At 54.0% G+C, this 24,403-nt stretch overlaps 5 protein-coding genes across 5 annotated transcripts; 3 read left to right on the top strand and 2 right to left on the bottom strand.

Annotated features, from left to right (window-relative positions):
* Nucleotides 1-136: 136 nt before the first annotated feature.
* Nucleotides 137-2,076, bottom strand: EsH8_IV_000690 (magnesium transporter CorA family protein; the record flags this gene model as incomplete). Its single annotated transcript, XM_083265580.1, has 2 exons — nucleotides 137-716; nucleotides 770-2,076. 2 exons carry the CDS (start codon nucleotides 2,074-2,076, stop codon nucleotides 137-139), a joined length of 1,887 nt encoding a protein of 628 aa, XP_083124475.1.
* Nucleotides 2,077-3,526: 1,450 nt separating this feature from the next.
* On the top strand, nucleotides 3,527-4,006 carry EsH8_IV_000689 (signal peptidase complex subunit SPC1; the record flags this gene model as incomplete). Its single annotated transcript, XM_083265579.1, has 3 exons — nucleotides 3,527-3,577; nucleotides 3,668-3,727; nucleotides 3,806-4,006. 3 exons carry the CDS (start codon nucleotides 3,527-3,529, stop codon nucleotides 4,004-4,006), a joined length of 312 nt encoding a protein of 103 aa, XP_083124474.1.
* Nucleotides 4,007-4,240: 234 nt separating this feature from the next.
* Nucleotides 4,241-4,766, bottom strand: EsH8_IV_000688 (SCF ubiquitin ligase complex subunit HRT1; the record flags this gene model as incomplete). The annotated part of the gene is made up of 4 exons (XM_083265578.1): nucleotides 4,241-4,339; nucleotides 4,395-4,465; nucleotides 4,531-4,609; nucleotides 4,659-4,766. 4 exons carry the CDS (start codon nucleotides 4,764-4,766, stop codon nucleotides 4,241-4,243), a joined length of 357 nt encoding a protein of 118 aa, XP_083124473.1.
* A 1,899-nt stretch (nucleotides 4,767-6,665) lies between these two features.
* On the top strand, nucleotides 6,666-7,808 carry EsH8_IV_000687 (uncharacterized protein; the record flags this gene model as incomplete). The annotated part of the gene is made up of 1 exon (XM_083265577.1): nucleotides 6,666-7,808. One exon carries the CDS (start codon nucleotides 6,666-6,668, stop codon nucleotides 7,806-7,808), a length of 1,143 nt encoding a protein of 380 aa, XP_083124472.1.
* A 2,722-nt stretch (nucleotides 7,809-10,530) lies between these two features.
* EsH8_IV_000686 (tyrosyl-DNA phosphodiesterase-domain-containing protein) lies at nucleotides 10,531-13,205 on the top strand (the record flags this gene model as incomplete). Its single annotated transcript, XM_083265576.1, has 10 exons — nucleotides 10,531-11,130; nucleotides 11,215-11,321; nucleotides 11,374-11,446; nucleotides 11,502-11,686; nucleotides 11,754-11,791; nucleotides 11,871-11,944; nucleotides 12,033-12,093; nucleotides 12,174-12,352; nucleotides 12,453-12,643; nucleotides 12,824-13,205. 10 exons carry the CDS (start codon nucleotides 10,531-10,533, stop codon nucleotides 13,203-13,205), a joined length of 1,890 nt encoding a protein of 629 aa, XP_083124471.1.
* Between the last annotated feature and the right edge of the window lie 11,198 nt (nucleotides 13,206-24,403).

Raw genomic sequence — 24,403 nt, 5'->3', positions numbered from 1 at the left:
CGACAAAGCAGTTACATTACTATCTATTTTAATTTCTTATTGTTTGCAAAAACTAGGGTTGTCTAGGCGTGATTATTGCCTTCCCGACGCGAATAGCGAAACGGCAAGGCTCGGCCGCACCTCCAGAACGCAATACCTAGATATACTTGTATTTGCGGGCAAGTGTCAAGCTCACAATGCTGAAGATGATCAAAACTCCAAGAATGGTGAAAAACGGAGCCAGAGACTGAGTATCCTGGAATGGAACGAAGACGTTCATGCCAAACAGACCACAGACAAGGTTCAGTGGCACAAGTATAGACGCTAGAAACGTAATCTTGCTCAGCACCAAATTCGTGTGCGTACCCTGCGAGATACTGTTGATGGAAAGCTGGGCCAGATAGTTGCTGTGGGAGCGCGATAGAATCTTCTCGAAGTGGCCAAGGTTGGTGACCATGGTGACAACGTGGTCCTGGATATCGCCAAGGTAAAGACCAATGTCCATACGAGGCGTGACCTTGTAGTTCTCGTTGCAACGCTTGGTGAATCCCCGGAGCACGTCGGCCTTGCCTCCTAAGAGGCGCATCAAGGCCATAGTATTCTTGCGGACGCGGCCGATGGACCGCAGAAATTGATTCGAGTCATCCTCGCGCGCAACAAATACTCCGTCCTCGATGGCATCTGCCTCCAGTTCGATGTCACTAATAACTGGCGCAAAGCAATCCACAATGTCGTCACTGATGCATTGTTAGTATCAGCGCCTGTACAGCGTGCATCATACCCAACTTACATGAGAGCGTAACAGACCCAGTCGCTACTGAGCGCAACATAATCCTTAAGTAGAGCAATGCGCTTCCGCACGTGTGACGCGTGGGCATTAGGCTCGAAGCTGAAGCTCAACGTGCCCTCGCGGAAAACAACAACGTACAGGTTGTACGGCTCATACTCCAGGCCATCGTCTTCTTCAACCGCATGGAAAGACCGGAAGCTTGCGAAGTAGTAGGACGGAAACAGTTCAATCTTCTCCCGTGCTTCTTGAGTCGTGATATCCTCAATAGTCAGCGGGTGAATACCAAACGCCTTGCAAATGGCAGTGACCTCTTCCTTCGTAGGGCTGTTCACATTCAGCCACCAAACACCGTCGGATTCGTCTGCGGGGAGCGCAAAGAGACCCCGAAGATCCTCGCCGGGGAGTACCAAGTCGCCAAGCTCAGCCGCATGGATCGTAGACTCCCAAGCCGAGGAAAAGAAGCTGAAGCGATTTGGATCCAGAGGTTGTTGGGTGGGCCCTGGCTTGACGTTGGTATCTTCAGCAGGCTGCTCCTTCTCAGACACGTCTTGTCCCACCGATGATTCAGAGGGCATGTTGAGAATGTCCCCATCAACGGTGCTTAGCTGCAGCTGGGGCTGCGCGCCATCGGATGACTGTTGCCTAAGGTCCGGGAACGAGCGAAGGGAATCGCGACGGCTAGCAGTCCGCGAGGCTCGATCAGAGTGGATGAAGTTCTCGAGGTAGTCGAAGTCAATGTACAACTGATCCTTGCGCCGAGGGTCCTGGAGGGGAAAGCAGACATCTTCCGCAGCAGGCTCGTTCGTGACCAAGCTGGCACCGTCATCCACCGTATGGGGCCGGCTGCGGTGGCTACGGCGGCTGCTGATAGACACCGTTCGGTGCAGCTCCTCCTCGCTGCCATTCCTTTCAGCCTTGGACTCGGCAAAGGACATGCCACGCTCGCGACGGCGTGCCTCGGCGAAAGCCTTCACCGAATTCGGCGGAGAAATCGACCGCTGGTCAGTGATGGTTTCGACAGTCGGTCGGCGAACGCGACGTGCATGCGGCGAGAAATCCCCCCCATCTTCGTCCACAATTGCCTCCTCAAAGTCCCGAACCTCAAAGTCGCGAACTCGAATGTTTGGTGACGGCTCTCCAGAGAAGGATTCTGGTCCCAGCAGTCGTGCTCCATAGAGCGTGTCGAAGGTGCCTCTACGGGGCCGCTCCGGATGGGGAGTGGATGCAACATGATGACGGTGGTCGTCAAGCTCAGGGATTGGTGTCTTGAAGCCACCCTCAGAGATGTTTTCCTCGTGGTCGGACATGTTGATGGTCGTTGATGGAACGCTCGCGACGCTACTGATTGCTCAACCGACAAGAATATAAGTCTACTCGATTCGACAGATCGTATGGAGAAACGAAGTATAGAGCCCAAACTTGTTTCTCTTCAAATGCCTCCGCAACTCGGCTCAGACGGCGATACCCATAACTGATGCGTTCAAGACGAACAGTGTTGACCAAAGTCGAATCGCACTCCGCGCGTCCGCGGCGCGGTGTGCGGTGAACGAGTAGCGAGCTTCCAGGGTGGCCAAAGTCGGTGCCGGTCCCTTGGAGGTGCGATGATGCTGGGAAAGCCAGCAGTGATGCACACGACGCTGTCGGGTTCGATGTGTTCAATGATTTTTTCTAATTCGGCGGCGAGAAACCCAATTACGGAGGTTTCTTGTGCACTCCGCTGTAGACCCAGAAACCAGGACCTCGGAGTGAACGGGTGGGAGAGGTAGCGTCAGCAGCGAGTGAAGCCAACTTGGTGGTTTGAGGAGTCCAAGAATTGACAAGCTGGGTCTTTCGACCTGGAAGACTCAAGGGCCGGGTCCGGATATGCTGATGTCAACAGCAGTTTGATGAATATTTGAGAGCGATGAATCGATGGCACAAGGGGCAAGATCGACTGGCTGGCTTGGCTGTCGAGAGTGGTACGTAGTCTCGAGAAAGTCTGCTGGCAATGATGCTAGCGGATGTGGGAGACGTGAACCGCAGGGTGCGGGACCTTTTGTCGCCTGGAGATAGTGTGTTGTTGAAGCTCCCGAAATCGACAACTGGAGCAAAATCAGACTGGTCTGATGAAGACGAAGGTGCTTGCTATGATGCAAAGCAATGAGCAGAAAATGGCTTTGTAGAATGAGTACTTGGGACGATTTGGTCCTGAGCGTGGTGAGATTTTTTAGTGTTGGTAAGGTGACGGAGTGGGAAAGACGGGAGGCGATTAAATGGAAAAGAGGATCTCCCGGTTCTCAGTAAAATTCGAGCCAGGGACACGCCCGCGGCACAGGCCAGCTAGAGAGACTTTTTTCAGGTTCAAGTGTCATACCTACCTACTACCACCAAGAGTGGAGCCACAGCCAAGCACCGTGTAAACCCACACAGTCCCGTTGTCCGTTTTCACGGTTCGCCTTATCGCTAACGAAAGGTGCCTTGCCTTGTCCGTCGAATTGGCTGGCGAACCAGACACAAAGAGCGGCGTCCGTGCTTCCAAGGTACTTTGGAAATGGCATACCTGTTTCTAACGAGCTCCCGGTCTTACATACATCAGTGACTGTTGATCGCCTCAGAACAGAGTAATATTTGTTCGGCCACACATCTACGGCCCGACAATCTGCACCTACCTCTTGGCAAGTGGGTTGCGCATTGCATCGAAATATCGACACATCGGCCAGCACCCTCTTCCTTAGCCACCCGACAACGGGCGACAACGAATCCCCTCCCGCAACCACAATGGCCGACCAGGTTCTAGATCAAGTTCGCGATCTGGCGGAAGGCCAGATTGTAAGTGGCTGGCGCAATTCTGCTTCTCCAGCTTCAAACGGCGTTCCCTGGACGATCCCGGCAGCATACTAACCTGTTCTCCCCCTCCAGGACTTTGAGGGCCAGAAGTTGGCAGATCTCTTGGCGACTCTCGTCCTCTCAGCATCCGGAGTATGTTCCCCCTAACTCTTACACGAAGAAGCTCCGCCCCTAGACGGTGTCTGGTAATAACTGTGTGTCTGCTATTAGGTACTCGCCTTCATCGTCGGTTATTTGCTTCAGGATATAAAGCTCGCAGTCTACGTTGGTTTGGGCGGAACCGCCCTCACTTTTCTCCTTGTTGTGCCTCCCTGGCCATTCTACAAACAAAACCCGGTCAAGTGGTTGGAACCTGGGTCTGGGTCTGGATCTGGTGTGCGGAACATGGCTACAATAGAGAAGTCGGGATAGCAAGTTTCAGGAAGAAGCCAGGAAGTCAATATTCATCATTTCAGCGTGGTGTATGGTTCTGTGTCTGCTATTGCGCCCCTTCTTCGGGCCCAATCTAGCTAGTCGTCTGAACCAGCTTCGTGCAAATCCTTCCCATCGTGGGAAAACCATTGAGGTGTGTCGGAACGCTCCTGCAGTCTTCATACTGTATTGCGTTGTCGTGGATAATAATCATCGTCCGTGTCTTCCGCCGCCTCAGCGACCATACTTCTGGAACTCCCAGTCGCGGTTGTCCAAGGGACAGACTTGTCGGGCCTTCAGCCAACGCGAGATACAATGGAAATGGAACGCATGCTGCGAACTTGGTCAGTGTGCGCAATGTAAGTTGGGAGCGGTTCAGAGGACGCACGTTACAGATTCCCCAGGCAACGGTGCACTCTTCGCTGGTAGCAGACGCCTGGTTCGCCTGGCACTCGATGCCTGTACACAGACCGTTAGCAATGGACGGGCAATGCAACGGATGCCGCATGGAACTTTCAACTCACAAAGGTCCATGATGTGGTTTCTGCAAATGGCGCAGTTGTCAACGACAATATCCCACGCCCAAAGGGCAACGGCGTTCCACTAGACACCTGTGAGCTTGCGGGAAGTATGCGACTGTCAGCGTGCCCACCTTCTTGACTTCGAAGCGCTTCTTGCCATCGGCAACCTTAGTCTCGCCATCGGTAGCCTTCTTAGCAACCGTAGTGCCGGGCGCATCCGTCATATCCACGTCGGCCATGATGGCTATATCCAGCAGCGGGGTTGAAGATGCTGGATGGTCGTGTCACTCCAGAAGAGAAGAGCAAGTTTGTCGAAGGCCAAACGGTTCCTCCAGGCGATTCGTATCGTCGGCGAGGCGGGTTATTGAGAGGTCTGCGGGCTGCGTAACTTTTACTTCTTCGCAGGCGGACAAGTCAGCGACGATTTGCTAGGTCACAAGGGTGGCGGGATGAATATATACCATATAGCTAACCTTCAGGGTAGCGGACAGGCGACGAACAGAAACGGGAAGGAAACGGGTTCGCAGTGAGAAAATAAGGGACTGGGGATTTCGCCGTAGTCTTTTCGTTCGTGCTTCGTGCCGTCGTTTGGTTGCTCGTATGTCGGTGATACGTGTGGACAGCAGGACAAGCAAGTCAAGACAAGGCTGCTGATGGGAGAGATCCAGTTTCGGAAGACACCCTCAGCAGTGCTGCGTAAGGCAGGTTCAAGACAGGCGCTGGTGCCTACCTCCCTTTCAGTTGAAGGGGGGGGTGCGGGGTGCCCTACTGCTTGAATGGCCCGCTGGCGGCGAACAGTGCAGGCGTGAGGTCCCTGTAGTTGCAGTTGCCTTAGCAGAAGCAGGGACCATCTATACCAATTGCAAAGCACCTGGCGGTGGCAACGAGGCTCTACACTCGTCAATGCGGCCGCACTGTACGGAGAAGCACAGCCGGCGGGACAGACCCAAAGGCGTCTAATCTACGTCCGAGGCTGCTGGAAAGTGACAATAACTCGGAGGATGATGGCCCTAAGAGCAGCATAGAAGGTGCGTACTTTAGATGCAAATGAAGTCACACAGACGCACATATAGGTGGCGTCTTGCTAAGACAACCCCAAAGCAGTGTACCGTGTACATCTCTTCCAAGGCATAAAGCATCGAGAGGGCAGCGTAGTCCGACTGAGGTGGTGAAGCAGGCTATCTCTCAGAAATGTATGCGCCTTACCAGTGGTCGGGAATGGAAACCGGAACTTGGGGCGCCAGCCCTGCCTACAAAAGAGTCGTCATCAAACCAGGCCATGTTCTCCGTGTTTCCTGGGCTTCATGCTGCATTCCTTTGGGGGCTGTGACGCAGCTGCTCTCGAGCAGTCCAGGGCTGTGACTCGTACGCTGATACCATTTTGGGAGACGGGGGTAGCCAGGATGGTGAGGTAATGGGGTTGTCCGTGGCTGAGGCCGAGGCTGAAATGGATGGGCACTGTGAACTGTGAAGGTCGTGGTGTGCCGTCGGTGGGTGGAGGTGTGGCTCAGGTACACTGACCTGGTTTTGACACCATGGGTCCTTATCGACTGAGGACATAGCGATAGGGGATGGCATGGGATGGCACTGGACGGGATGGCATGCCGCTGCCTCGCCTGGCCCTGCCGAACCGGCCCAACCTTGGCAGAGCTGGAGCACACCAGGGTTACTTAAGCCCCTCTCCCCTCTTTCGCCGCACGCTACTGCATCGCCCCCGTCTCTCTCCAGCGTCACCCTACCGACTCTTCAGACCATCACTGTTTGTACGGCACCATGAGCAGAGAATACACACGCGCTTTTCCTGCATCAGACACTGGCTTCTTCTATATTTCGCTTTCTTTTTCTCCCAACCCGCCCCCTCAGACAGACCACCCCCCTGGTGCTTGAAACCGACAACCAAAACAAGAAACAACCCAGGAAAAAAGCATACTCTACTTCCGCAAGCGCATCGAGAGTCACACAGCCTTGCGACAGACCGACCAGCCGACCGCGACTTACCTATCTTACCTCAACTAAGGCATCCATTCAACCAACAAACCTAAACTACAGTCTGGGATTTCTTCATATTGACCCCGACTACTTAGTTGGTCGCTCCCGATTCGCTGCGACATTTCATATTGCGCCACCTACATTTCAGAATGCAAGAAACAACCAACCAAGCAAAGCCCACGCCCACCCGTCGCCGACATGGCCGAAATGCCGGTGGCAAGGCTGCGGGGCAGAAGATGTACGCATCTGAGAACGACATGGTCAATGTCTCGAACCTGAACTACGAGCAACATGGCCATCCTCATACGCCCCAGAAGTCTTACTCCGGCTCACCTGAGCCGCAGTTTGGCACAGGCAACCAGAACGGCTCTAAGCAGCGTTCTCGCAATAAACCACGAGCCAAGAACCCCAATACCGTAGCATCGCCGGACATCAACCGCCAGAACCGCCGCTCGACCCCCCAGAGCATTCCAGTTAACACAAAGTCAAGCTCAGCAGCAGCCTTTGCCGGCGCAACATTCCATGCCTCGCCTGCTCCGTCGGCTTTGCCTATGCCCAGCTTCTACTCAAAGTCAATCCCCGAGTCTCCCGGTAACAAAGGAATTAGACAAGATATCCAACAACAGCCGTCCCCTCCAGCAACCGATCGGGAGCGCCCGACACCGCATCATTCTTCTACTGCGCCCATGGCCCGCGAGTCGCCTCTCGACGCCATTTTCAGAGCTGACAGGGCCGAAAAGGAGAATGCCCGACGAGCGAGTTCTCTTCACTCATCAGCTCGGCCAAATGGATCTATTTCGCCTCCTGCTCCTTCGCCAAAGGACAACAACAGCCCATTTGCCGCGAGGCCTTACAACACTCACCCTGGGCATCGCATGCCCTTCCACCGATCGACCAGTGGTATTTCTTCGGCAGAGCTTGACGGGTTTCCTGGAGAGCCTCTTGGCCCTGCCTTCTCCACGCCGTACCAAGACCGTATTCGGGCTGCTCGTGCCACCCCTAACCAGCCGTCGACTACCCCGACGGCGTCGCAAACCACCCCCGTCGAGGATCGCTCTGATGCCTTGAAGAAGTATCTTTTCGGGGCTAAAGGCCCGGTATCATCCCCTCATTCTTCGACACCAGGACCTCCGGCTCAGTACTTCCACAACGGTTTCACTGGAAACAAGCCCCAGGCAGAGGATGGCCACTCTGCCGACTTGCGCGCCATGGAAGATAACCTGCGCCGTATCCTCAAACTCGAATCTCCTCTGGCAGCCGCCAAATCTGGGGAACGCCCTCTGTACTCTTAGACAGCCATCGTGTGTGGACTATAAGTCACCAATTGCGTTATGCTCGGTTGCCCCGAGAGTCAATTTGGTGGGCCGGTTCAGTGTTGTTGAGCTCTGTAAAAGACACAAGGTTTCTGGAAGCCAGCTGGCATGGGATTGGAGTTTGCGCGTTTTCTATCTGATGATTGTGATTTGTCTTGTTGGGTGTCTTGGAATTGTGGGAGGCGGCAGAGCGGGCAATTGCTTGCGTGCCGACCTCAGGTTCAGCTTGATACCCGAAAGCGACATTGATGTTTTTCTTCAGTTAGGACAATTTCAAAATCCTTTTCCATTTTACATCGTATCTGTTCAGTGTCTTTTGACCACTCTTTATCGTGATAGTAGTATGTGTTGGCGGCTCCCGCTTCGACGCGGAAAAGGACCGGCATTTGCCCTCACAACCCCTCTATTGAGAAGAAAGGGTTACCATGGACAACAACGAATCTGGGGGGGGAGGATTCTCAGCAAAGTCGTCAAGTTTATTCAACTCCGCTCCCAGGTGATAGACTATGGTTTTGCCGCTCATACGACCCAACCCGTGAATATTCCGTTTGTTTCGTTTTCGCAAGTGCCATGTTCTCGTGCCAGTGTCTAGGAAACGGCGAAGACATACCATTAATGCCTGTAAGCCATCAACCCATGTTCCCGTGGTTCCTTCCTTTTCCTTTTCAGTGAAGAGACATCATGTCCCGCACTCCACGGGGATGGTGTTGCTAACGAGTCTCATTGATGCTACCATTTCCGCATTCATATGACTGCCCTCTCTATACCTGTCGTTCTTGCCTAACAACGGCAGTGCATCATCTGCCAGTGTTCGTAATACAATCTCGTCATAGGACTTGATGGGCGGCTCCTTGTGAATAATATCCTCAACTTCTAGCAGGATCACCGAATCCGTCCACAAAATGACATACCAAGCTCCATCTCGCATCAAATACGAACGCACCTCTACCTGAGATTTTCGAATCAGTTATAGAAGAGTTGTATAGTGGGTTGAGACTGTCATATCACCTAACGGTAGGTAACTTGGGCAGCAGAATACCCGCGCCATAACATCAATGGCCCATGTTGTATCTATGGAATGGGAATGACACGGTGTAAGCCTATAAATAAATCCCCCTTCAGATAATAGGGCGATGGACGGGTGGATCGTTTTGGTACCAGAGAATCGTTTTTGTTTAAAAAATAGCCAGAAACATAAGGGGGGCGAGACCAAGGTTTGTAATCAGCAGGTACCTGTTTGATGAGAGATTGGTCTTTCTAGATGTCCATATGAGAATTGCTCAGCAATCGTGGTCGGGAAGCAGTTGGCGGCCCCTAACTCAACCATATCTATGTCGAGTAGATTCTGGATTTTGACGCGTTCCGAACCATGCCCCTTTCTTTAATAATAAAAATCGAGCGTGTATTTGAAGATTCGAGTGAACACTTGAATATATGACGGACAAAATCCAGCAACGGTCGGTTGTCCAGCAGGACGGCAATATCGCCTTCGGCCTGCCTTATTCATAACAGTTCACTCTTAAAGTCTCAAACTTGTTTAATCGAGGAACTTCCGTACGATCCGCCCCTGCAGTTGTCTGTTTCACTCCAAAAGCCTAATGCTTAAACTTTCAAGATGTTATAATGAAGTGGAGGCATTAGACTATGATGCGCAACTGAGCAGCCACGATTGAATTTCGTAAGGACCTAGAACATGGGCAGTGTCAGTGCCTACTGTCACGACGTGTTTTCTACCGGACAACACTATGTTGATGGACCGAGACAAACTGCCATTGCTTTTGCTCTTTAGTCGCTTACAGCTCCTGGGCAGGTGAAGGTAGGTGATTGTAATGAAGCCCCAAAATCCTAGTGACATAGCTGGACAGTACCAGGCGATGCCTTGCATGAATACTGTTGACGTCGAGGCGAACCTCGACATCAACCTCCTATTTTACATGATAGGAAGGAATAATGCTACCATCCAATGACTACGGCTGCTGCGCTCCCGGGAGATATCGTTGGCCTTTTTGGCGCAGGCCTCGCTCTTCGGTCTCATTCCAGCAAGACATACTACCCGACAACTTGTGTTTCCAACAAGACATTCAAGAAGAACAAGAAACGTCATTAGTGCACTACCCCGAATGGAATGGAATGAAGCGTAGTACAGTTCAAGGTCTACGATATCTTTACTAACCGAATGCTCTCCGACGGGCTACGCAAGACAAGATCTCCCTGGCCATGGAACCTACGCCTTTTGAAGGGGACTATTATAGAGAGCACGAATAAAAGAAGTATTGCTTTCATTTTATAAGTGTTTGAGTAACTGCAGCAAGATGTGTCTCCATTAGGGGTTCGTGTCTTTCATAACAACACCTAGCTAGTCAAGCACTGCAAGCAATGAGCTCGCGTAGCCCATGCATTTATACCACATTATCTCTAAGGTATGTATGTAACTACTGGTTTATCCGTCAAAATGAATATAAGGTGTCGCGAAATCACGTGACTTCGTGACGAGCAGCTGCAGGACGTATCCCCCGTTACACACGTTGCCTGTGTAATAGATGTCGCATAATCTTCAACATTTGCCGTCGTGTTGGAAAGCTATACCACAGGCGACCAACTCTAGCTCAATATTACAAAGAGCTCGTCGATATCCCCGTCATTGTACCAGTCTTATCTCTACCACCCGAAGCAGTATTCTTGCAATCAGGCTGTTGCGATCATGAGCTCCGATAGCAATCGGGCGCGTTCACCGTCGCCAAATGTCGAGGACGACCCGGATCTTGCACTAGCGATTGCTCTTTCTCTACAGCAAGATGACAATGTTGGTAGCAGCAGACCCGAGAATGCACGGCCTTCAGCAAAGCTTTCGGAACAACCCATTAAGCCACATGCCGCGATCAACTTCGGACCACTGGCCCTTGATAGGAAGAAGATGGAAGAGGAGCGACTTGCGAGACTGAAGAAGCGCTCGGCCACTCAAGCTGATCTCGATGATCAGCATCAGAAATCAAAACTGCAGCGCCCTGAAGCTCCTCCCAACCCCAAGACTCCCGCCATTGACCCCGGTCTTTTGAAGACAGCAACGCAGGTAAAGGATGATGCCCAACTACCATTCGCTAATGGAGCGTTCAAACGGACCTGGGCTCTTGGCTATCCAAGAACTGGAGAGGATATCAAGATTGAGGAAGTCCTGCAAAAGGACAAGTTACAGCTGGCGGTGCTCTCATCTTTCCAGTGGGACGAGGAATGGCTTCTGTCAAAAGTCAATCCATCACGTACTAAGATGATGCTCGTTGCCTACGCAGCCAATGAAGCCGAGGTATGCTTTTTGAAATGGACGAAATATAAATTCACTATTACTTAGCCTGGCTGTCGGTATGGTCGCTGATATTCACTTCACCAGAAAGCTACCATACGCGCAAACGCTCCAAATGGGCTTATCAAATTTTGCTTCCCGCCAATGCACGGAGGGTACATGCACTCCAAGTTGCAGATCTTGAAGTACGAAGGGTGAGTAGGTCTCCATTGTTTAGGCTACCGGCAACTACTTACCGATTTGCAGCTATCTCCGCATTGTCATTCCTTCCGGCAATCTGGTTCCGTACGATTGGGGAGAGACCGGTGTTCTGGAAAACGTTCGCGCCCCTCAACCTTTGACAGCAGCTCGACAATCAAACTGATTCCTTGCAGATGGTTTTCCTCATTGACCTCCCCCGTTTCAGTAATTCACAGCAGATTGCAACCCCTACGACAACATTATTCGGAACGGAGCTCCGGCGTTTTCTGCGAGCTCTTGGCCTCGAAGAGAGGCTTATTCAGAGTCTTGACAACTACGACTTCTCCAAGACGAACCGTTACGGGTTCATCCATTCCATGTGAGTCAAGGACAAGAAGATTCCTGTTGAAATGGCGCCAATGCTGACGGCCGACACCCAACCCTAGTGCCGGAAGCCATGCAAATGGCTCTTGGCAGCACACAGGTCAGTTTACCCGCCCCATTTGGGACGCGGCAGCTTCATGTTCGTAGCGAGTCAAGACGGGACTGACGGTTATAATTAGGCTACTGCGGATTAGGGAGCACTGTTCGTAGCCTGGGTTTGGCAACCGAGGATCCCGTTGATATTGACTATGTGGTACGTATGCAGTCTCTTGGCGGAGCAGATTACCCAGCTCTTGGCAGGTGGCGTGACAAGGGGCATTGCTAATCAATGCATCATTCAGGCGTCTTCACTGGGGTCTTTGAACCGTGACTACTTAACGGCGCTTTACCATGCCTGTCAAGGTAAGTAATGCTGGCAAACAAGCCTGTTGATACGACAGGATGAGAGATCGGCGTATTAACGTCCCGTGGTTCTGTTGCAGGTGATTCGGGCATGAAAGAATACGAAGCTAGGCAGTCCAAAACGACCAAAAACAGGGCCGGAAGGGCAGGCTCGGCCAGTTCTAGACCGGTCGACAATGAACCGGTTCAATTGCAGAGTCATTTCCGCATTTATTTCCCGACTGAAAGGACCGTTTCTAGCAGCCGGGGCGGTAGATCTGTGAGTTGTGTGCCGGCCGGGATCGCCGCGGTACCGGTCGATCCTACTACCCAAATGCCCTGGTATTCACCCCGTATGCTCATTTCGTGTGATTGTTCAGGCTGCCGGCACCATTTGCATTCAAGAGAAATGGTGGAAATCGTCGACCTTCCCCCGAGAATTACTGCGAGATTGCCGCGGTGCACGAAGTGGCCTGTTGCTGCATAGCAAAGCCATATTCGTCCGGGAGCGGGCGCAAGGCGGCGCTGTATGGGCATACGTGGGGAGTGCAAACCTGTCGGAGAGCGCATGGTAAGTCAAACAGGAACCTTCGCGATTGGCGGCAGCCCGCACGCTACAGTGAGTAGCATGTAAGGGTGGAAAGGGGAAGGGGGAGGGGGGTCAAGACATTGAAGGAGGGCAGCAGGAGCCCGAGGGCAACGTAGCGAAACGACGTGGATCGACCATAAGGCTGACTTAGATTGGACTTAGGGGCCGGTTAGTGAAGGACCGGGAGTCGGGAACGGCTAAGCTCAGCTGTCGCAACTGGGAGTGCGGCGTATTAGTCGCGGTGGGGGACAAGACGGCGGGCGCCGCGGACTCTGGCACACGACGGGGAGTTAACCCAGAAGCACAGGCGCAGGCGCAGACGCTTGAGGGGTACGCCAAGCTTGAGGAAACGTCAAAGGACCGGGAGGGGAAAGCGGCGGCAGGTCAGGGGAGGCGACATCACCAGCTCGATCAGGACGAATCTGTGGGCCTTGATGGGGTGTTTGGAACGACGATACCCATCCCGATGAAGGTGCCGGCGGGACGCTACACGTCAGATGAATCGGCAGGAAGCCGGCCATGGTTTTTCTTAAAGGCCGGCTGAGGCAGGGTCGGGGGTGCGATCCAGCTGAGACACCCCAAGAGGATGGCACCGGCGGCGGTAACACGCAGTTATGTCGAAAAGAGAGGAGCGAGCCAAGTGTGGGCAGCACAGACATGGATCTTCACAGATGGCATGGCGTCGTCTCAACCTGGAGCAAGCCCCAGGTCGACCGGGCAAATTAACCCTCCGCTGGCGGCACCAATCCTGCCGTACCCAGCAAAGAAGTGCTGCACGTATCGTCTTAGCGTCCCGCTGTTGTGTCTTGCCTACATGGGGTAGTATGTGTGGCACCCCTATTGTGTATGTACCCATTGTCAATGAACTGCATTCACATGTTGTACAGTACCCTGCCATGGCATAGGGGCCAAGTGGGTGTGAGAATGTGTTCTGATGGATCATGGCACGCATTGGCGGCCATTGGGGGGGATTGAGAGGGAGGGGTGAGAGAGGGACAGAGACACGCTAGCGCGTGTATCCTGAATGCAGTGTTCCACGGCACGCAGTTACGGACTTTTAGACGCACATTTTGGGTATTCCACGATACCGAGGACAAGGGCGATCCACATGCCGGTTGAACCCGGTGGACTGGGTTATGGGTAGCAGTGCCATATTGATGCTGCAGCTGTGCAATATAAACAAATACAAATCAAAGGTGGAGAGGGGCGCTGTCAGTTAGGGGGGGGGGCAGGTAATATGGAAGCGAAAGATGTGCGTAGGGGGCGGGATCGATGGGAAAGTGGCCGGTTGATTAGGGGTGACATTAAATGACAACGGTCGTACAGGGGGATACGTGGTAATGGGATGGTGATGAGGATTGCCATGGTACGGGCGCGGCGACGGAGATGGCGAAGCGAAAAAGAGAGTGATTCCTTGGCAGCAGCGGCGATGGTTGTGATGCGTGATGTGGGCTGATGGGGGCAACCGACCTCGACAACGACACGGACGGATTTTTTTTGCCCCGTGAGTTCCAGATGAGAAACGTCCCGGGGGGGGGGTTTGGTCTTGCGTGCCTTGGAACGTGAGGTAAAGTAGGTGGTCGAATGTTTTTCGTTTGCCAAGCCTTGATTGGTATCCGACGTGGGAGCGAGTGCGTAAGTGAGCGAGTGAGCGTATGAGTAAGTGAAGTGAGTGAGAGCCTGGGCCGCTGAATGCTTGTATCCAACCCCATGCGTGACTATTTACTGTGGATGAGTGAACGTGGATGAGAGGAGCGATGTGGTGTAGTGCAGATACACTACAACCCGCTTTGGAAGCTTGGCAAAGTCGGGGTCCTGGTTAGGTTGGGCCGCTAGTGCGAACTCCAGATTGTGAGATCGCAGGCTCGGTAGCCTTGGTATCTTTTTGTTTTTATTCCATTTCTTTTTGGTTGTTGGTGTGGTGCCGCAGGCGGGTAAATTCTTTCTTCACCAGCCGCCGTCCTAGTGGCTGGCATTCTTCACACCCCTCCCCCCTGTCTGCTGGGCCCAGAACGACTGCCACTTGGAGAGAGAAGAGGGAAGGATCAAAACGCACGGGGGGATCCTGATCGGCAGAGAGGGGCCAAGCTAGCCTACTGTGGCTAATCCTCTGGGTTTTCCCATCTTTCGCTGCCAAGTTGCGAGAGCTGTATGTGTGGCATGGTACGGATCCTTACCGCCTTTGGACTCGGCCCCTTTGCTTAGCTTGGGGCTGTGGTGCAGAGCAACACATACATTTTGGCGAGTATTTATTGTTGGTCGGAGACACAAGTGGAGCAACGACACTTTGCCAGAGCTGCGACGTGGAGTTGATTGGTCTGATGATGGGATAACTTTCGTTGGGTACACATTGTGTGCGAAATGGTGGGTTGAGTTGGGTTGAGCCGCCCCGGGTTGAGAGCGAGATGGATCATCATCATGCAACATTCAGGAAGACGGACGGCCGATCCGATGCACACGAGGAGGGAGGAGCACGAGCAGGACCGGCGCCGGGATGCGGACCTGTCAGCACCTCTCTCTCCCGGTCAGTTCTCTTCAGTGGTGACTCCCTGTCGGATGGTCCGCTTCCCCTGGTTCCTCAGATGGGAATGGATTCCGGCGTAATCATGCCTGCTAGGGGGGGGGGGGTGTTAGGCTGCAGTTGAACATGTACGTGATGGAGTTGAAGCGGTGCCACCACATTACGCTACGCCACATCACTAACTGGCGTTCAAGTTAGATACGTGACATGGCGCCGGTCTGTGGTCCACTCGACAAGTGAGGTCTTACGAGGCACGGGGGGTGGGGATGCTTTCTAGCTATTAAGGAAATTGAAGTTGACGGCTCAAAGACGCAGATGTTAGTGGAGGAAATTTCCTTTGGCCTTTGGGATTAACCATGTCTGAGAAACAAAGGAAGGAAAGGGGATCTACCCTTCGGGGCCGGGGCCTTTGCTTCCGGTCCAGTCTTCCCTAGCAAGCATCACAGAGCAATACTGTCAAGACAGAGCAGAGGTAAGTAAACTGGACCGGAAGCAAAGTGAAAATAAGAATAAAAATAAAACAATTAGTGTGCTTCCCGTGGGCATTCTGATCTGATTTGCGGATACCATGGGAGCTCCTCATGGAGCGAGCTCCTTGATGCGTTAGTGTAGACAGAGAGGGCGGAGACGGGCACTTTTGTCGGGTATCTAATTACATGCACTCCGCCAACTACTACACGGCAATTTCTGTGCAACAACGGTCCCGGCAAATACCATGGGGAAGTGCAGCGAGCCGACATGGGGGCGTCCTGGAGCGTTCTGCTTCTACTCCACTCTCAATCAAAACCAGGGAGCGACACCAGGATTGGCATTTGATCTTACCGGCCTGCCAGGTGGTGCCGATGAGCGGCGGCGGCGGCGGCTTCGGGCCCAGGGGAATGGTTGAGGTCTGATCCAGGGCCCAGGGATGCCAGGGGGGGAGGGGGGAGGATACGGGGATTATTGGAGTTTCTCATTGTCATGACAGGTCAGATGTGTTGAGCGATCGAGGTTAAGGCACGCATAGATCGAGAGTGCATTTGCATATGCTTGCAGGCGGGGGTGAAGGTGAGGCTGTCGAAGGCCACCGCAGCTAGTCCGAGTCCAAAGCAGTTCGTCATTGCTGCCCTGCTCGTTTTGTTGCATCGTTTGTCTTTTCCTCTTGTCCTTTCATCTCGCCCCGGTCTAGCCTGCTTCCAGCTAGGAAAAAAAATTAAGGCAAGGCGGGGCGCAGGCAAACCGAACCCAAAGATGGACTTAACCTAGCATTGCGCTACCTTAGTGTTCGACCAAAGCTGATTACAGCCACTAGCTGGGTTGGTAGAGCATCAACGCATATACGCCCGCCTCGACGTCAGGTTGGAGAGCAAGGGCCCCGAACCTGCCGCAGCACTAAACTAGGCGCGCGATAGCGAGGGGTTTGGGGGGGGGAGGGGGCAGCGGCAAAAGTCAATGGCACCTTGGCCTCAACACGGATGACGATGGGTAAACGAAAGGGCGTTTGGACCGACACTAGCAGCCACATAAGCATAATCGTACCACTTCCACAAGACTTGGCGGCTCCAAGCTGCTGCAAAATGAAGGCGGATCGATATCAGCCTTGGCAATGTGGCTTCGTCGTAGTGTACTGCTGTACTGCAGTAGGAGTGGTGGTGGACTCGGTGAGGGGTTTGCGTGGGAGGTGAGGCTTGGCCCTTTGCAAAACTTGCTCATTGCTGCCATGCGCCTCCTCCTCTTGCGTATGAACTGTCGCTGCTCCTGGGGGTATCAAACTCTCTTTTGCTTCGCTTCGCTTCGCCGCGCCCGCGCCGCAAAACCTCGCATCACACGGCACCGGGCGGCATCACCCTGATGACCGAGCCAAGGAAAAAAAAAACACAAAAACCTGCTGGCCCGGAACGAAAGGGAGTGGAGGGCTTTGCTTGGGGATGAGTCTCAGCCAGGGGCAAGCGCATGGGGATTGGGTGGGTGAGTGGTCATTCGGCGCCGGCGGATGAGCCGGCAGCGGCCATCCGGCATCCCGGCGGGCAGACTCAACAGTCCGTCCGGCAAGGTGAATGCGGAGGGAAAAGAGGGAGACTCTCGACACTGCGGAAAGGCGGGGTGGGGGAGGGGGTTAGAGGAGGTTGTAACTGCATCCATCCTATGTAGCAATGCAGCAGCACGCCAAGCGCTGGTGGGTGGCAAAACGAGTTGAAGATGCGCGACGAGGGTCTGGCAGCTTGTTGCTCCTTCGCCTCTGTACTCGTCTCGGTCCTGTGCGTCCCCCATCATATCCGACGCCAAGGTGTTCGCGGCTCGGCGGCAAGTCTAAGGCGCCTTGGGTCGTCGTTTCCACAACCGTTGCTGCCGCCCGCCGCCGTTGCTTTACCCTGCGCAGAGTAGTGTACACTAGATGCTGCGCAATCACGGCGGCCGAGGGCGGCTGAAGCGGCGGCGGCGGTTGGTGTTGCCGGTGCTATTGCGGGAGGGAGCTGGGATCAAGGGATCAACCAGTGGTGCAGGTGACCAGTCCCTCGGTGACCTCGAACTAGGGCTCTTTGGGCGGACAGAAGACAAGGCGCGACCGGGGTACCCTCATCGCTGGGTTCTTATTTCTTTCTTGGTTGGCCGATTCCCTTGGGCCCTGCCCTGGTTGGTCCCCCGGCTGATCTGACATGGCGTTGTCTTGGACCATTGTCATGGCATGGGCTGAGCTGCTATTGCGGGACTGCCACAGGGGAAGGTCAAAACGAGGGGTCATGATGGAGAGACTGGGTGGCACAGTCGGGGCGATGGAGAGAGAGAGCGAGCGAACAGGGACGGAACGGGGAGGCGTCGAGGGAGCGGTACATGGGTCCGACTACCCATCATCAATGCAAACGGAGCGAGAGGCTGTCAGCGAGAGATGGCCTGTGATGCCCACGGCAGGGTGAAGGGTAAAGGGAGGGATACGGAGACCAAAACCCAACCAACATGCATTCTAATGTGCGGATGGAGAGATGCGAGTTTGGGGACGTTTGGGAATAGATGCACCGCTCAGCACGGCATCACATCGTAGTGACGCCCTGGATGGATTATGCAGTGGAAACTTGGGGCGGGGCCATCATCGGCCCATACGGATATGGCGGTGGTGGGTAGGACAAGGACCAGAATCAGCATCTCTCTCCGTCTACCCCACGACTCCATGTGTCCCCTCCGTCTCTCAGGACGTCTGGCCTTGGTATGACACCGTCCGACGGGAACCCAATGGGATCATGGCGGTGTGCCGAATCTGGCTGCAACCGTCTCTGGATGCCAGTCATCTGCCCCAACCAACCAGCTGCGCCGCACTTGTACTGCAGTTCAACGTGGCACAGCATTCAAAACTCCCGCCGCCAGGTGCGACACACCACAAGGCTTAACATGACCACACTGCATTGAATCCGGTCATGTCGATTGGCTGGCCACGGCCGGATGCCCTACCCAGAAGGACGGCCAACGCCCTAAGCCTCTGGCACAAACTGCACATGCCTGGCGCGCTCTTCGAGCCAAGACATGCAGATCTGCTGGTTCGGTTATGACCGCGGCCTTCATTTGATTTTGTTCCAACCCTGGCCGCAGATGTCTTCTGAGCCAATGGAGACTTCGTCGCCATTTCCTCATGCCATGCTTGGCTCTGAGCTATGATCCATTCATCCAAGTAGGTTGAAGTTCCAAGTTGGGGGCTTGGTCCACCTGGGTCTAGCCCAAATCTCTAGCTGCTTATTACAGCGCTGCATGGTGTAACCGGCATCGGCACCGTTGAGGGGGACGAACGGGGTGAGACGGAACCCATGGATGCCCCGGCTCTCGCGAGTCGGATACACATTGGTCGTGTGGGTTGCGCTGCAGGAATCATCGGAAACATCGACATGCCCATCATCGTGACAAGGCCTGGCCCAGAGTTATCGGGGAGCGAATGCGACGCACAAGACAAGGCGTCATAAGCGGGGACTGAACGAGGCCACGAGACGGAGAGCTAGCCAACAGGAAGCAGACAGGAAGCGGGGAGACAGCGAGCGAGCGGGCGCAGAAAAGGTGGCCAAGACAAGCAACGTGAAGCCGTTGAGGAGACAAGCATGGGGATGGGACGGGGGGGGGTGGTCGATGGGGCTTCTCGCTCTCGTACCAGTCATTTTTTCCTTTGAATTTTTTTCTGACCGTCTTGTCTCTTGCTGATCATTTGTGGGTGTATCCGTACGACGAGGAGCAAAGCGTAGCATTGATCAACGGTAATCGACGAGTAATGCTCCATCTCTTCTTCTTTCTCGGCCTCGTCGTCTCGACTCTCAAGTCTTTCGGCCCCGTTGTGCCTCATTTCCAGACCCCCGGTCCTCGACCCTCAACTCTCAGCCCTCGACCCCCTTACCCCTCATCTGCTTCACTTCCTCTCTCATACGGAGACTCACAGTTGTTGATGTCAAAACTGGATGGGACGGTTGAATATGTGGATAGATGGTTGGATGAATGCTCCGCGGACTAAGCAAAGAGTTGCTCGGACCCAGCAAAGCAGCCCGAACTGCTTGTGTCGCGATCGCATCGCGGAGCCCCGCGGAGTGCGGAAGCCCCGCGGACGCACTGGGCTCATTTCACGCCTCTGTGTGCTGCTGGGCCCGCTTTGGTATCCGTCTGCTTGTTATAGTACCTCACCACGTGAGGCGGACTGAGGACGGACGGCAAGGCGAGCATCCAAACAACCAAACAACCAAACAACCGTGCTCGGGCCATCTGGGCTTCGCCAGCACCCCTAGGCAGTAGTTTTCAGGAAGACTCCCCAAATCAGGCCACCCGTCCACAAGGCGGGCAGACCACACACACCGGCCTCAGACACTAGTCAACTTCAGTGTGGTATACGTGACGCTCGCTCATGGGAACAAACGTAGTAGTTCGAAGACAGTGGTAGAATTCGACTTGGATATGCGATGCCCTTCCCATGCGACAAAAATAGAGGCCACGCACGGGGTACGGGCGTTTATCGGCGGAAACAGCAGCCAAACTAGGAATAACCGCGCCCCTCGTATCCAACTATCCTTTCCATTGCTCGTCACTCGCCGGGGGGATCTCTCCATCGCCTGTGCAAATGACGGGCCAACGCAAAGACACCAGCCTCATCCACTGGGGGTACATATCCCGAAGAGCGAAGTATGGTGACAACTGATGCCAGGGTGAGACCGAGATGGCCGGATTGGGATAGTTGCAATTGGAGTCGCTTTCAGCATGCAGACCCAAAGGTGGGATTGACCATGGGGGTTAGCTCCCGAGTTGGAGATGAAGGCGACGGGGACTGAGACTTGCGTGGAGTTGGAGCTCCAAAAGCCGGTGCCGTCATCGGGGAAGAAATGAAGTGCAGCTGCATAGCAGTGTCGCATCGGCACCCGAGACATGCCGCTGGTAAGTCGGGAACTATGGCGATTGGCGGCCTAGGTTTTGGTCACTGTCGCTTGTTTGTCTGATTGGCTGGTCAAAATAGTTGTGATATCGCCGATGGTGATGGCCGACGGCCTACGCACGACAACCCAAAGTCCGGCCGGCCGAGAAGCAGTGCGGGCGTGTGAGAAAGGGGGGGGGGGGGCGAAGTACTCCCGTCCCAGTCCAGGACGCGCTCCCTATGGTGACAGTGAAGCTCAAGGTTTGGGGAAAAGGCAGCGGCCAGGATGAGTGTGCTGATCCTTGTTGCGACCAAGGGGGCAGGGTGTTGGACTAATGAACCAAGGCACTGTCTGTATGTAAATGACTCTTGCTCCCGCTCCCGCTCTCACTCTGATACTTTTGTGTCTAATTTTGCCCCTTTTCACATGGGAGTTGGTGGGTGGGGAGGGGTTCCTCTGACACAGCAAAGTAAGATAGTATCCGTAGGGAACGAAGAAAAGTATAAACAAGGAATGACGGTGTTTCTCTATTCAAGATGACTGGGAACCACCCATCCAGGAAAATCAAGGATAAGACGTCGAGGGCACGTCGATTTCAGTCGCCAATGCGGGGGGGGGGGCGTTCCCCGCGGCTCACTCGAGACTTTGAGACGTCAAGGCAGCACGAGCATGCTCTTGCCATGCCGCTGACCTCGATTTATGTGCGCGTAATGAGATGAGAGATGAAGGTGGTTAGCGAGATGGTGCTGGTAAGGAACACCGTTCCAATTGTAACACAATCAGGCCACAGACACATTGTTGCGGGGGTCCGGAGCTGCCTCCGTGTCTCCACAGAGCCGACTTGGTCAATTTCCAGACAAGAGGTGGTGCAGAGAGCGTGTGTGTGTATGGCTTCTTGTTGGTGTCAAGTTTCAGATCCAGGCACAAGTCGGCATCAAACAAGGCGCCTGTCAATAATGCACGGTTGGATGCTTTGGGCGTAAAGATGCAGGTTTGCCCGAGGCATTCAAGGACGTATACCACCTACAGCCCTGGGCAATTTCTGCCTGAGGACAAATCCCTGAGCGGCCAGGCTGCAAGCAGCCAGGTATCAACAAGGCATCAAGGCAGGCATCAAACGCGGTGTCATCAGCACGTCTCAAGACTCCAAAACCCGAGAATGCGCCTTTACCTTTAACGTCAGGCATGGCGCGCGGGCGGGCCCCATCCGTCCGTGCACTTGCAACAAGCCCACGACCGCCGTCGCCATCGGAAGCAGCTCCGACAGCGGCCAGCCATTACCTGGATGCCCAAGCCTGGTACCAGAAGTCTGGATGAAGGCTCTGTCGGTGCGTAATGAGAGCTATTTAGATGTATGGGTGAACCTTGAGCGCATCGCCTCGGGGCGTCGCGAATCTGTACTGGAGATGGAATACCTTGACTTGGACATTGCATTTCCGCCGCTCAACCACACCCGTCTGCAGACTGGATGGAGTTCATCCATGTTCAGCATGCCTAATATAACCAGGCTCGACGAGGTTGCGCTGCGGTACAGGAACAGGCACACAAACATACACACCACCACCACCACCACCACCACCACTACAGGAGGCGCACACACCACATTACTGCCACATGCATTTCTGCGGTCTTGGCGCGTTGGCTTCGACCTTCCTCAACTTGACGCAGGCATCCAGGTTCTCGCTGGTGTAGCGAGACGCACAGGCCCTTGCAAGGTACGCTTGTCACCACAATAGCTAAACGGAGCATGCTGGAGGAAATTCGTAGCACCAGCATGCGCCGTTGACTCCTGGTGGATATTTCCGCTTGCCACGGTTCCCTTTCCTGTCTGGAGGCGCGGCAAGGCCCCTGGGCGAAGTTGACGGACGACCTGGCTATTCTGGGCTGGGCTAAGCTGGGGTCCGACAACGAAGACCTGCCATGGGTATCTTTGCAAGCTTCGAGGCAGTGTGTGTAGGTGCAGCCCGCAGAGTTTGGCCACCTCCATGTCATCTGCTGTTACGTTTTCTGCCACCTGAGTTGTAGCTTTGACTGATTGGATGGATGGGTCTGCGTACTTCTTGACATGTAATGTATTTTTTTCGGCCACACTCGTGTCCAGTTATCTTACTGCAACTCAAGGAGCGCGTTTGGACGCAATGCCCAATCCAGCAGTTGTGCCGCCACGCGTCCACTCGCTCATTCTTTGTTCATCAATGAATTGAGTTCGATGTGGAACGAGGAGCGACACAATTATCCATTCGGTTTAATGCAGCGCCCATGGCTTACATAACGTCGGTGGTCATGGTATAGAGTGGGTTAGAGACTTGGTAGCACATGCATGAACTGGGCTAGGCAGGCAGGTGGGCGACCAAAAAAAATAAAAAATTCCGCTTTCATAACCTAGTTTTAAGTAGGGAATACCTAGAAAAATGCAGGTTTGCTGGAGGCCATCATGTACAACTCAACATGAGTTCAGAGCGAGAGTACCTGGGCCGTCAGTGAGGGCGGGGTTTTCCTTTCACTCGCGACAGACTACCTGTGACCCTTGAGGTTCATTAACCCATTGCATTGCAAGTCTATCTGTACTCTGCATTCTGCAAATGCATATTCAAACACACAATACTTGGGCTGTTTCCGCACCAAACCACCATTGCTAGTTCAACAATTCAGCCAGCCCGTCAGCCATGGGCTTTGGGGGGGGGGGGGGGGGAGGCGTCTTTGTCTCTCCATCGGGTCACCTTAGCTGTAACGGGAAGCTGCCATATCCACAAAGAGATCAATACTACATGTGTAGCAGAAATGTGCACGATACCCGCCAGATGCATGATGCCCCCCTTGATTCGTCAATAGGTACATATTCAACACATTCAAGCAAAGAGGTTAACTTCGCTAAGGGAAATGCCGACAGCTTTTCCTTGGGAGCAGCTAAATCCAGAACAGTTGACCAAGCGGAGAAAACCCTCCCCCAGACGGGGCGGGCACACACATGTACCATACATACTCCCCTCCCCGTCTCCGTCTCAAGATGTGATGGGATGGGATGGTTTATTTGCTATGACCGCTCGCTTCCCAGATCCAGTCCTGTTTAATCGAAATGCATTGGTTATATGCGCAGGCGCTGTTAGAGCGGGTTGCGACGCCATGTGGTGTATTGGCTGGCACAGGGCACGAGTATATGGATGTATGGATAATTGAATGGGCAATTGCGGGTTGGGCCATTGCGTGTTGTTTGCGACCTCTGGGACCATTGCAGTCGAGCTGAGAGCAAACTCGTGTCTTTCTTCGTGTGATGCATGTGGAGCATGGCAGTTACCATTGTCGTGGCAGCCATCAGTCCCGGAGAAGAGACGCCTCTTGAGGAACGACGATTACATACATAGACCGGCGCATACCTATGGTGGTGTAAGCCCCTGCCAAAGCAGAGACGGCGGTGTGTCTGTCATTCGTGACCATGCAAGACAGCAAGTAGCAGGTTTTGGTTCAGGTCTATTGGGAAAACGAAAACGAGAGATTATGGGCCTGGCGGCTCGTATGGGAGAAGGAGAGAAGAGACTGAAAAAGGCGTCGAAGAACCAGACGCCATGGGTGGTGATGAAGCAATGAGCAACAAGAGATGTGAGTGAACGACCCAAGTCCGTTCTCTGCTTGCCCCGCCCACCAACACAACCCATGCCTATGTATGTGTCTCCCCTTTACCGAGCCCCCCGCCGCCCCAGTCCTGTTTATCCACACCCTCCCCCATTTGCCCTCTGCCCTTTTCGTCCCCCCTTCTCTCTTCTCTTTTCCACCCAATGCACTCCTCCCATTCTTTGGCTGCACAGCCATCCATCGCCCATCCACCCATTCCCACCCATGTGTTGATCATTCTTCAATCTCTCGGGGACCCGAGCC

This window comes from Colletotrichum jinshuiense, chromosome 4 (assembly GCF_051148585.1).
Source record: "Colletotrichum jinshuiense chromosome 4, complete sequence".
NCBI classification, from domain to species: domain Eukaryota; kingdom Fungi; phylum Ascomycota; class Sordariomycetes; order Glomerellales; family Glomerellaceae; genus Colletotrichum; species Colletotrichum jinshuiense.
Note: the sequence above shows the minus strand (reverse complement) of the source record. Positions and strands in the feature narration are given on the sequence as shown.